Source organism: Carcharodon carcharias, chromosome 23 (assembly GCF_017639515.1).
Source record: "Carcharodon carcharias isolate sCarCar2 chromosome 23, sCarCar2.pri, whole genome shotgun sequence".
Taxonomy (NCBI): Eukaryota; Metazoa; Chordata; class Chondrichthyes; order Lamniformes; family Lamnidae; genus Carcharodon; species Carcharodon carcharias.
Genome location: NC_054489.1, coordinates 16,533,838 through 16,546,401, shown reverse-complemented (window position 1 = coordinate 16,546,401; position 12,564 = coordinate 16,533,838). Strand labels below are relative to the sequence as shown.

The window sequence follows — 12,564 nt, the reverse complement described above, 5'->3', positions numbered from 1 at the left end:
ATGGGGGTTCAGCAAGCAATTAGAAAGACTAATGGTATGTTAGCCTTAATTGCAAGGCAATTTCAGTACAGGAGTAGCGAAGTCTTGTTTCATTGTATAGACCCTTGGTAGACTGCACCTGGAGTACTCTGTGCAGTTTTGGTCCCCTTATCTTAAGAAGGATGTGATTGCCATAGTGGGAGTGCAATGAAGGTTCACCAGACTTATTCCTGGGGATGGCAGGACTGTCGTATGAAGAGAGATTGGGGAAACTAGGGCTGTATTCTCTGGAGTTTTGAAGAATGGGAGGTGATCTCATTGAAACCTACAAAATACTCAAAGGAATAGATAGGTTAGATGCAGGTAAGATGTTTCCCCTGGTTGGGGAATCTAGAACCAGGGGAAAAATTTTCAAAATAATGGGAAAACCACTTAGGACTTAGATGAGAAGGATCTTTTTTTCCTCAGAGGTTTGTGAATCTTTGGAATTCTCTACCCCAGAGGGCGGTGGAAGCTCAGTCACTGAGTATGTTTAATGCAGAGACTGACAGATTTCTAAATACCAATGACACAAAGGGATATGGGGATAGTGTGGGGAAAAAGGCATTGAAGTGAATGATCAGCCATGATTGTATTGAATGGTGGAGCAGGCTCGATGGGCTGAATGGCCTACTCCTGCTCCTATGTTCCTATGAGCTTCTACCATCACTACCAGTAGCTCCATGAATGTAAAAAGTGCATGTTACCACAGCAACCAAACTCTCTGAGTGAAGTGTAACACACCATCACACTCAGCATATTTGGTTGGTGTTATGAACTCACCTTCCTTGGACGTCAAGTCTTGGGATTGGCCTCAAACCTGGAGCTTCTGGCTCAGAGGCTGGGATGTTCCCCACTGCGCCACAGGACCAGCTGCTCTTTATCCATTTTGATATTTTTTCTTAAGTGACACTGATCATTGAATTACCTCGTTGCTTTAACAAATATATTTAATTCAATCACCGCAGTACTTGTCTCATATTTAATACACTTGCAGCGTGACATTGGGAGTGAATGCAGGTTTACCATGTAGCTGCAATGATGTTCTCTGCCAGGTGCCTCCCAAAGAGTTGGGGAGGAAGTAGGGGGGAGATTATCAAGTGTTGTTTATTCAACTTAGTGACTGGGCTAAATGTTATTAGAGGTGATTTTGGCAGGCATGCTGCCTCTGCTCCTTTCTGAATGTGAATGCAGACCATGAGCCGAGATTCTAAATAAGGGGAGTATAAGACTGCTTGCATTTTAGTAGCAACTTTCCACAGTGGTAGGTGACATGCCAAACTTCTTTACAGCCAATGAAGAACTGTTGAAGTGTGGTCACTGTTCTGATGTAGGAAATGTGGCAGCCAACGTACACATAGCAAACTCCCACAAACAGTATTGTGTTGGTAACCAGATAATCTTGAGGGATAAATATTGGCCAGGACACCAGGGATAACACCTCTACTCTCCATGGTATCTTTTATATCTATCTAAGAGGACAGGTCAGGCCTCAGATTAAGATCTCACCTGAATGACAGCAGCATTCCCTAAGTACTGCACTGAAGTGTCAGCTGTGATTTTTGCACTTCAGTCCCAGAATGGGGCTTGAACTCTCAACCATCTGACTCAAGAGGTGAGATTGCCACCCACTGAGCCACAGCTGACACTGAGCAGCTGGCAGTTTGCTTACATCTTGTTTCACATAAACCATTATAGAATTTTAAGATCCACGCTGAATTCTGTATTTCCAATTTAGAAGCAGAGACTGGAATTATTTTAAAAATGTAAATGTTTGTTTTATTTAATGGACCGCTAAACTGTATCTTCATGCTATTAATATCTAATATAATGTTTGCATTTGTCTATTATGTCAAAGCATCTCTGATGTGTTACAACTAATTCACAATGAATTGCTTTTTTGAGTGAAGGGAATGTCCTGCAGACAATTTTCATGCAGCCAATGCCCAAACATCAGTCAGGCTACAAATCCAGGGGTTTTTTCGGTCTTGTTAATGAAGAATGCTGATTGGGCCACAGAGAGAGTCTTGGAGTAATCCCTGGGGCTGAATTCTCCCCCCATCAGGGGGGTTGTGCGGGTGTGGGCAGGAGCAAATGTGATCCCGATCGGCACCCCCCATTGGGTGCGCACTGCCATTTTACGTGGGTGGGCCAATTAAAGCCCGCCCAGCGTGATGCAAGCCCGGGAGAGCTGTGCACTCCCTATGCAGGTGGTGGTGGCGGGGGGGGGGGGGGTGGGATTCCCTGAGTCGGGGCCTATGCGCATGAAAGAGCACAGAAATCTCCCTGAGGCATGGAGGTGCCTCAGGGAGGTTAGTTTAAGTTTGGAAAAATGTAATAAAGGTCAAAAAAAAATTTAAGAACATGTCCCCTCATGTAAAACTGTCACATGAGCTGGGACATGACCATTAATTTTTTCAAAAAATGCTATTTAATTAATAAACCCTTCCTGAGACTTCATCCCGCCCGTGTTTGAGGTTTCATGAAAAATGCGAAGGCCGCCTGGGCTCTTCACCTGCCCGACAACCTTAAGGTTGGATAGGCAGCTTTCTTAACAACTTTAATCACTTTGTTAATGGCCTTAATAGGCCTTTGACAGTTCGGCGAGTGTGCAGCTGAGTTGGCTGCACAACCCCCTGAACTGACAATTTAAATGATGCGCGGTGACATCAGGTTGTCTGCCCGACATCACCACGCGTTATTTTACATGTCGGCGAATGGGCCCCGCCCCCTCTCGCTGACGGGAAAATTCTGCCCCTGGTTAGTGTTCCTGACACAGGGTCCAATCTTAATCTTTAGTTTTGTGCAGATTCTAAAAAGGAGTCTGTACAAGAAGCAGAGATCTTGTAAGACAATTTTGCTGATATTCGCAACAGTTTGTTCTAATCCAGCATGTTGGCTTCCAGACTAAACAAATCTAGAACACCAATTTTAACTTCTAGTTGAACTACAAAGTGAGAATTTGAGGTGACGGAGGGAATTTTGAGTTTGGGAATAGCTGGGAAACTGCTAGTTGTGCATTGGCTACCTGTTTTCCATCAGCAGATATGAAAATTAGACAGGGTGTGTAATGGGCAGATGAGACTGAGTTTTACACTGGTGGCAGGGCCCTACCCTCCCAACATAAAAGTTGGTGGCAAGCCCATCTCCTCTTGGCCGGTTCACCTGCAGCCATTTTACAGCCATTGGGCCACTAATTGGCACAAGGCAGGCCTTCCACCGCATCGGAGAGGAAACCTTGCTCCTGAGAGCTGTTGGCCAGTCAGAGGGCTGGCAGTTCTCTTCTCCCAGTAGCTCCACCAGGAAGAGTGGCCACTGCTGGGACAGCAGGCAGTCCCGAAGAGGACACACCAATGCGCCAGGTTCAGGGCAGAGGGGGAGAAAGACCTCGGGAACTTCCAATGGACACATCGCACCCGAAAAGGAGGCACTGCCCCACCCCCTCAGTTGCCTGGTCACCTATCCATCAGGATTCACCAGGCGGCCTATCCTGCTGTGGGTAAAATCCTAGAGGTGGCAGGAGGATGTCCTTACGTGACCATCAATTGGTCATTTAAGGGCCTCAATTGTCCCATGGGTGAGCAGGTTGCTCTACACCTCCCCTTCTGCTTGTAAAACCGCAGCCAGCGTGGGCAGGGGCAGGTTGGTGGTGGGTATGACACCACTACCATGATGCCCAATTTTATGCCCCCCCCCCTACCTGCCATCACACAACCCCCACAAACCCCCCAGGGGCCCATAAAATTCCAGCCATGATTTCCAACCACCATGTCCAAATTCAAAATGGCTCCCAATGTGTATGTTACAAGTCATTATTATATCGGTCGTGACCCATACAGTAATTTTGTCTTGTTCAACTTAAAACCATGATTAAAATTTGGATCGAAGTGTGAAACCATCTGAGTTAATGTGTACTTACCCATTGTTGGCACCATGGATCCTGCAATCTCATTTTAGAGAGTTCATCAAATGAGTGCTCCTGTCACCTGTATTGCTGCTTTCAGCTTGAAAGGAGTGAATGTTGTAGGAGAAGCGGATCTTTTGTTAGTTTAATTTTTTGAAAACTTTTCAAATGAAACAAAGGAGTGCCCACGTCAAATTGCAATGGACCAGTTGGAGCTTTATATAATGCCCTCTTCAAGCCCCTTTATGAAATTGGTTCCCAAGTGAGCGCAGCAGATGTCACGGGACGGTGAAAGGGTTGGGAAAGAGGATTTAGTCATTCTGCTCCTGCTATCATGTTGTGGGACAGTCTGAATGAGAATTAACTGGTCTTTCCCTGTCCGTCAGTTTCATACCGACCTGTGCTGTGATCAGTTTTCTTCGGTGAAAAGCAGTTGAACCAGCAGTACTTCTGTATAGTTTATGTATAGTTGATGTCAGTGAATTTAGCATGATTTTCAGTTTTTGCGTATAGACTTACAGTCACACGCACTAATAAAAATATCAGCATTCATTGTAAACCATAAGAGTTGTATTTTTCTCACTAAATTGAACATTACTGTACAGTAACATTGAATTACTACATATTAATAAGCCAACCACATGATTTTAGAAAATTAAAGTTTTCAAGAATATTTTCGGATTGAAAATTTCCAATTGTACTCTTCCATTTTGAATTTGCAGACAGTAATTTTATCCTTGCAAATGCTCAAGTATACCGGGGCTTCCCCATTGTCTACTGCTCGGATGGATTCTGCGACCTTACTGGCTATGCTCGCACTGAAGTCATGCAGAAGAATTGTGGGTGCCGATTCCTGCATGGAGCAGAGACCAATGACCACGTTTCCGTGCAGATTGAGAAAGCACTCGACAGCAAGCAAGAGTTCCAAGGGGAAGTCCAATTCTACAAGAAATCTGGTAAAATGTTCAGTGTTGACGAGCGTTGTGCATTCATCCACACACATTTCATGACTTATGATAAACTCATACTGCATTTCATTAACTAGTCAAAATAATGAATAAATTTAGGCAGTTTTCACACAGAGTAGAATTGTCAACTCTCCGGGATTGGCCTGGATTTTCCAGGAATTGAAGATCAATCTCCAGGATTCCCTGGAGAAAAATCATTGGGACATTAAAAAAGATTTTATTTTGTAATTTTCTTTGGAGAGAAAAAAGACTGCATGACAGTCAAGCATCATCCAATTGACCAAAGATTTTTTTTGCATTCCAACTGGCATAGGAAGACAGTGGGACAGAATGGAAGTGTTGGTTGGCGAATGGCAAGAGTGTGGGGTCATGTGATGAAACCTCCAGGAATGCATTTAATCACAGAAAATGCTGGTAAAACTCAGCAGGCCTGATAGCATCTGTGGGGAGAGAAATAAAGTTGACGTTTCGAGTCTATATGACTGAAGAAAACGATACGGACTCGAAACGTTAACTCTGTTTCTCTCTCTACAGATGCTATCAGACCTGCTGAGTTTTTCCAGCATTTTCTGTTTTTGTTATGCATTTATTCACAGTTGGCAACCCTAAGTATAATATATGGCCAAATGTGTGAGAGGATGTTGCACAGTGCAATGGACCCGGGCCATCTAGCATGGTCAACACAAAGGAAACGTTTTATTGCCGTCTACGTTTCAGACAATAGTGTATCTTGCTAGAAAATGCCATCTCGCTGCATGTTTCGAATATACCCCAGACAACCTTAAATTTTCCTGTGATGTCAACTGCTGTTTTTTGAAGAGGGGTCCCTGGATAAAGCGGATAATCCTTCTTGCATCTATCCTCGTCACCAAAACTGGTTGGAGCAGTGTGGTTCTATCACTTGTCCACGTTAGTGTATTTTTAGTTCTTTCATTTTGGACCATTACATGTTCCCACTATCCTCATCTTTAAACGACCTCTCCAAAAGCTCAAAACTCGTACAAGCATTTTTGAGCCTTTGGAAAAAAAGCTTCCAACATTCTTATCGCTGAAGATGGTATTATTCTGTGGGGTTCTCTTAATCCTGCTTCCTGTACAAAGTTCCAGCAGCATCAGCATTGTATTTAACTGATGTTTGTGAGCAGTATCATAAGGCTGGCTCATTGTTCTTCCAGCACACAACTTTAGCAGAGATTGCTGAATCGACCCTCATCATGCTCACTCTGTCCAGTGTCTGTTTTATCATCCTATGATGGACTCATTTTTCTCAATGCCACTCCATCACCAATAACCATTGATTCCCTCCTCTAAGGAATGCTATCTTCCATTCCCTACTTACCTGAAAAAAAATCAGAGTTTTAAGTTTCTCAATAATCTGCAGTCCCACTTTTCTCAATAGATATCGACCTGGCTACCTTTTAAAGATGTCAAATGACTTGAATCAAATTCCTTCTCCAGGATTCTGTTGCAGTGAAAAAATAATTAAGTTCAGTTACTAAGCCTTTCTTGATCAGAGAGTCCCCTCATGTTTGGCATCATCCCAATCCTTTTCGAATGCATCTGTATTGTTTTCAAGTCGGGGCAATGAAAACTATTTGATGTATTCTAGAATTGGCCTCAGCATTGATCTGTAAGCTGTAACTTTTGAATCCTGTTGTCATCCAGGATTCCTGTACCCTCCGGAAGCCTATGGGATATGCTTCATGCATCTTCCAGAGACATCGGAGGGATGTTCCCTCTGTGATATACAAAGATGGAGAAAAACTGTTGAATGAATGACTTTGCCACATAGTTTTATTGACTTAACTGCAAAAGCCAATCACTGCAGATGCTGGAAATCTGAAATGTTTTAGCAAATGCTGGAAATGCTCAACAGGTTAGGATGCTTCTGTAGAGAGAAACAGAACAAAAAGTTTCAGATTGATGACCTTATGCCAGAAATTCTGCCTGATCTGCTAAGTATTTCCAGCATTTTCTGTTCATACAATTTATTTAACTATTCCATTATTTTATTCATTTTCATTGTAGTATTAAGTTTGGTCGCAATTTAACAATGGAATGCAAACTGGGTTGCGATTATAGTTCTTATAAAAAAAAAGTCACAGTTTCTATTTATGTCATTTGCTCCTTTGCATTATACACATTCAGTTAAAAGCTAAAGGCTCGGATGCAGCAAATTGTTTAGCGATTTCACCCTGGGAATCTAGGAGCATCAAAATTACTGTTACATTATCAGCTGGAGAATGGATGGTCTCCTTCTGAGGTAGTGTAATCATTATTCACAGTAACGGAAAGAGTTTCTGCTACTGCTTGTTGCCAAAGAGGTTTGCCTACCAATCGAACAGGGATAAACTATGGCCAGAGTTTTCGACTTGGCGAGTGGGGGCGGGGCTCGGGACACGGGGTGACATTGGGGGTGTCGTTTAGGTTTTCAGTTCGGCAGGCGCGTAGCTGATTTGGCTGAGCGCCCGCCGAACTGTCAAAGGCCTATTAAGGCCGTTTAAAAACTAATTAAACTAATAAACTGAGCTGCACGTCCAACCTTAAGGTTGGGGGGCCGTCAAAGAGTCCAGGCGGCCTTCACATTTTTCATGGAACCTCATCCACGAGTGGGATGAGGTTTCATGGAGTGTTTACAAATTGAATAAAAGTGTTTATAAAAATTCATTGACATGTCCCAGCTCATGTGACACTACCTCAAAAGAAGACCAAGCTTTCTCCAGCTGATAAAGTAACAGTAATTGTGATGGTCCCAGATTCCCAGGGTGAAATTGCTAAACAATTTGCTGCATCCGAGCCTTTAGTTTTTAACTGAATGTGTATAATGCAAAGGAGCAAATGACATAAATAGAAACTGACTTTTTTTTTAAAGAACTGTAATCGCAACCCAGTTTGCATTCCATTGTTAAATTGTGACCAAACTTAATACTACAATGAAAATGTGTGAAAGAGCATAGGCCCTGACTCAGGGAAAGCTCACCCTCCACCCGCTGAGCGCTTCCTGGCGCACGTCATGCTGGGCAGGCCTGAATTGGCCAGCCCACATAAAATGGAGGCGCGGACCCTGATTGCTCCCACCCCTGCCTGCCCCTGCACAATCCCCCGATGGAGGGAAAATAATGTTTCCTGAGGCCTTTTCACACCTAAAGCACTCTATACAATTGATTGCCAAAAGACTTGAGTCCCAACACATAATGAGGTGAAAAAGATTCTGAAACATCACTGAATCAGTTACTGTACTGGAGAACTTTCACACGGAGAGAAAACGCTTGTAAAGAGAGCTCAATACATCGACTGGCAAAAGCAACTTTAGCGAGCTAATGCAATATTTAATTAAATGAATAAATCCAGACTTTTGCAATTCATTCAAACATTTTATTGATTTAGAAAGACCGCTATCATTGGAAAAGATAGAAAAGGGATTTGTGCATGGTGATTTTCTTCTGAAACATTTTATTATTTATAATTTATTTAATTTAAGTAGCCTTGACTGTACAACCTACCATAAGCCTCTTTCACAAAGAAAATATAGCATTTACTCTCGAAACGGTCATATAATGTTATATATATTCAAGCCCAATGTCATTCTAAGCCATCGAAACCAATCACCTGTACTGTACATAAACAAATAAAACTATAACCCCTTAAATATTTACGTTTTTATAAAGTTGGAATAAACAAGGGGCTGAATAATACAGGGGAGCAGCTGGCACACACTCTCCCCCACACCCACCCCACCCCACCAAGACAACATGCTCCACACCAGCCCACAACGCAGCCATTAGTCTCTGCGGGGAGGACGAATGAGGGCTGAGTGGAACTTCCGTTCCTCATTGGGGCGGAAATCTGCCAGCCAATCCGATTGGCCGGCAGCTCCTTTGGTCCCGGCAGTGCCAGGAAGACACTTGGCCACTGCCAAGGCTGCTGGGGAAGTAAAAACCCCAAGGCCTTGGACCACTGGAGCAGGTAAGTCCGGGGTATTGGGCCGGGGGTGTTTGGGTAGATTAGGGAGGTGCGAGGAGGGGTGGGTTTAAGGGAGGGAGCGGGTAGGTAGGAAGGGGTGGTTCGACCTAAGGGGGACCACCCTGTGATCAGCAAAGGGCAACACCTGAAGAGCAACTTACACCCTCCTTCCTGCTCTTTGAACAAGCTAAAAAATTGGGCTTTCCACTCCTGCCCTCCTGCCCATGCCAAACGTTTTATGGTGTGGGCAGTGTATTATCAGGGTTAATTGGCTTAATAACAAACCTACTTGTTCATTAAATTATTCATTTAAATGTGGCGGGCGAGTTGCCGATTTCCGTTCCAATATTATGGGGGTGAGGCCGGGGGTTGGTGGGAAGATGTGGGATGGGCACCTACCCTATTTTACCTGCCCCTCTATGGAAAACACGCCCACTGTGGGCAGGTAAAATTCAGCCCAAGGATTGTAACGTTAATATAGGTGATAGGAAGCAGAGCAAATGTGAGTTTCCAATGGGAATTATCAACAGTGCATGCCTCCTGTATGTCTGTGCTATGCAGTTGACCTGAGGGGCTGGGTTTTGACTTTCGGATTTGATAAGTTTAATTCTTATTGAGCCAGACTAAACAAATCAGCCAAACTTTTACCTGGCATGTGGCTCTGCTAGCTATGTACCATAGCAATGAGGAAGGCCATTCAGCCCACCATGTGCTGGTTCTTTGTTAAAGCAATTCAGAACAATCCCATCACCCTTACTTTCTCCCCTTACCTACTTCAGATATTTATGCAATTGCTCCTTAATTAAAATAGTTGTTGGCTCAATAACTCCCTGTTTTAAAACAACCCTCTACAGAAAGAATTTTGCCCTAAATTATTTCCTAAACCTGGCATGGCAGTTTTAATTGATGGCCTTTCCTCACTGACTTGGCAACCAGAAGAAGTAGTCTTTTCCTGTGTTATCTTTCAGCCATCTTCCTAATTTTAAATCCCTCTCTTTAAGTTTTCCCTCTGCTTCTTTGGAAATTGTCCCAGTTTCTGCTGGGCAGCCCAAGGCCAATACTGGGCACTTGAGTAACAGTCAGCAGCATACAGATATGTCACCAGGAAAGTGGTTATGTGGGCCTTGCGATCGGCGGAAGGGAGGAAACACACAGCAGGAGACTCCTCCACCTCTTGGTCCTAAGAAAAGTCAGAATATTACCATTTTGGGGCCTCGCTCTAACCCCCTGATTCCTCTTCATATTAAGTTGGTGTGGTGGGAAAGCCACAATGTCTTCCCCTGGGCCCTGATGACATCATTGAACCTTGATCTGCATATCTAAAGAAGAGCCTTGCTGTTTTCCAGGGGATGTCCTTTCTGCCTACTCAGAAGAATAGGCTACAATTGCAACCTGCAGGAAGACAGCAAGACATTGTTCATATCAAGTGAACCTGTTTATTATCTGTGATACCAAGGGGAAAACCTTTTATGGGGCATAATTGATCTAAATTAAGTTGGCAATCAACTCAACATCTGGAATAATCTTTGCAGTGATATTTATGTACAATCTACACTAAACTATTTAATGTATTATAATTCAGGAAGGAATAGTTTGGACCGTTTTTGTATGTGCTTCACTACTGTAAAAGAACTGAACAGATGTTTGTGCACATCCTACGATGAGATTGCCGAATCGGAATTGCCATCTTCAGAATACAATGTCCAACTAACCTGCTCATTGTACTCTTCTCTGCTCTTCACTTACAGGCACTGCATTCTGGTGTCAGCTTGACATTGTACCCATTAAAAATGAGAAGGGAGAAGTTGTGCTGTTCCTTGTCTCCTTTAAGGATGTCACAGATACCCGAGGCAAAAGCCACCAGGGAGACGGGAAGGAAGGTAAAAGCAATAATGGGACTTGACACGACTACTTGCTGTTTCTCTGATTTTACACAAAGGCTTTCATTTCTGTTCAATCTTACATCAGTTCAATAGCCACAGGAAAGTTTCTTTGTTTCTTGGTAAAGTTTGATTAATTAGATTGATATTCCTTTAGTATAGATATGGAGCGTAGAGAGAGTACTGGATGTCACTGTCGCTGATTCAGAATGTGACTTAATTTATGATGTATTAATACCCATGACTTAATAATGTTACTCCATGCTAATATTACATAAAAACATCTCTCTCATATATTATCTTGTGCTTGAGTATGGTCAAGTGTCTTGTTCTGTAACTGCAAGGTTCTAAATATTAAAATTTTTATAAAGTTGCTTTTCTGAAAGTTTCTTTTTCAGTAAATGCAAGGTTCCAAATATTAAAATTTTTATAAAGTTGCCTTTCTGAAAGTTTCTCTTTCAAAGGGATTTTTATTCTTTCATACCCCAACTTATTTTTAATAGTGCTACAAGTATCATCTTTAATATAAAGAAAATGCTTCACTGTTTTGGATCCACCGCTTCTCAGATGGTGCTTACAGACCGTGGAACACCACAACGCCAATCAGAGCTTTTAAGACATGCACTTTGAACACCATTCTATAGCAGCTCTCAGCTCCTAGCATCAACAAGTGGTGCTATGATGTGATATGTCACTGATTACCCACGTACTAGGAATTAAGAATAGACTTGGACAGTCAAATGATAATGCAATGTGATGGGGTGTCATTAATACAATATAATGTTCTTTCTCTTTTCATTACATCCTTAAAGTTTCTTTATCTTTGACTCTTAGGGCGTGAGATTGTGCTTTAAGACATTAGAACTGAACATTTTGTAAGAAATTTATCCATTATTATGAACTGTTTAACATGCAAAAAATTAAAAATATCAGCTACAGGAATTTGATACAAATATTATTTGCTAATATTTCAGAGTAATTTCACCCCATCAGTGCCTGTTAGTATTTTCTATTAAATAGCAGTTCAGCATGGATAGACCTGCAGTACTGTGGACCTTGGTATTGACAACCATGGGTGGATTTTATTCTTGCCTCGCCTGTCCTCTAAGGTGAACATAAACATAAGAACATAAAAAATAGAAGCAGGAATAGGCCATTTGGCCCCTCGAGCTTGGTCCTCCATTCAATAAGGTCATGGTTGATCTGATTGTGACCTTCACTCCGCTTTCTTGCCTGCCCCCGATAACCCTTGACTCCCTTGTCAATCAATAATCTGTCAAACAGCCTTGAATATATTCAATGACCCAGCCTCCTCTGCTTGCTGGGAAGAAAATTTCAAACACTAATAACCCACTGAGAGAACAAATTCCTCTTCATTCCCATCTTAAATGGGAGACCTCTTATTTTGAAGATGTGATACTAAGAGGGAAGCATCCTCCCTGCATCTACCCTGTCAAAAGTCTTGTATGTTTCAATAAAATCACTTCTCATTCTTTTAAACCCCAATTGGTACAGGCCCTACTTGGTCAGCCTTTCCTCATAAAACAAACCTATCACCCCAGAAATCAGCATAGTGCTATATTTCAAAGGGAAGGGAAGTTCGCTCTGGTGTCCCGGGGACAATACTCAATCCCTCAATCAAAAATAATATCTAGTCATTATTCGTCTAGATCTTTCGGTCTCTGGATAGTCGGAGACCCGGCGTAATCCTCAAGCTGTGCAATGGGACCCTGTGGAAATCCCAACTTAATGACTTCTTGGGAATTTCCAGGACGTTTGAACTTATGATGAGCAATTGCCCTACTTCCCAGGACCGTGTGAGTTAGAATCA

General features: G+C 42.6%; 1 protein-coding gene across 1 annotated transcript in view; it reads left to right on the top strand.

Annotated features, from left to right (window-relative positions):
- The window catches only part of kcnh4b (potassium voltage-gated channel, subfamily H (eag-related), member 4b), a 148,956-nt gene that overhangs the window by 44,535 nt on the left and 91,857 nt on the right, over positions 1 to 12,564 (top strand). The window contains exons 2-3 of the mRNA XM_041173819.1: positions 4,645 to 4,878; positions 10,602 to 10,733. Of these exons, the coding sequence (XP_041029753.1) occupies positions 4,645 to 4,878; positions 10,602 to 10,733 (366 nt within the window). The remainder of the gene's footprint in view (positions 1 to 4,644; positions 4,879 to 10,601; positions 10,734 to 12,564) is intronic.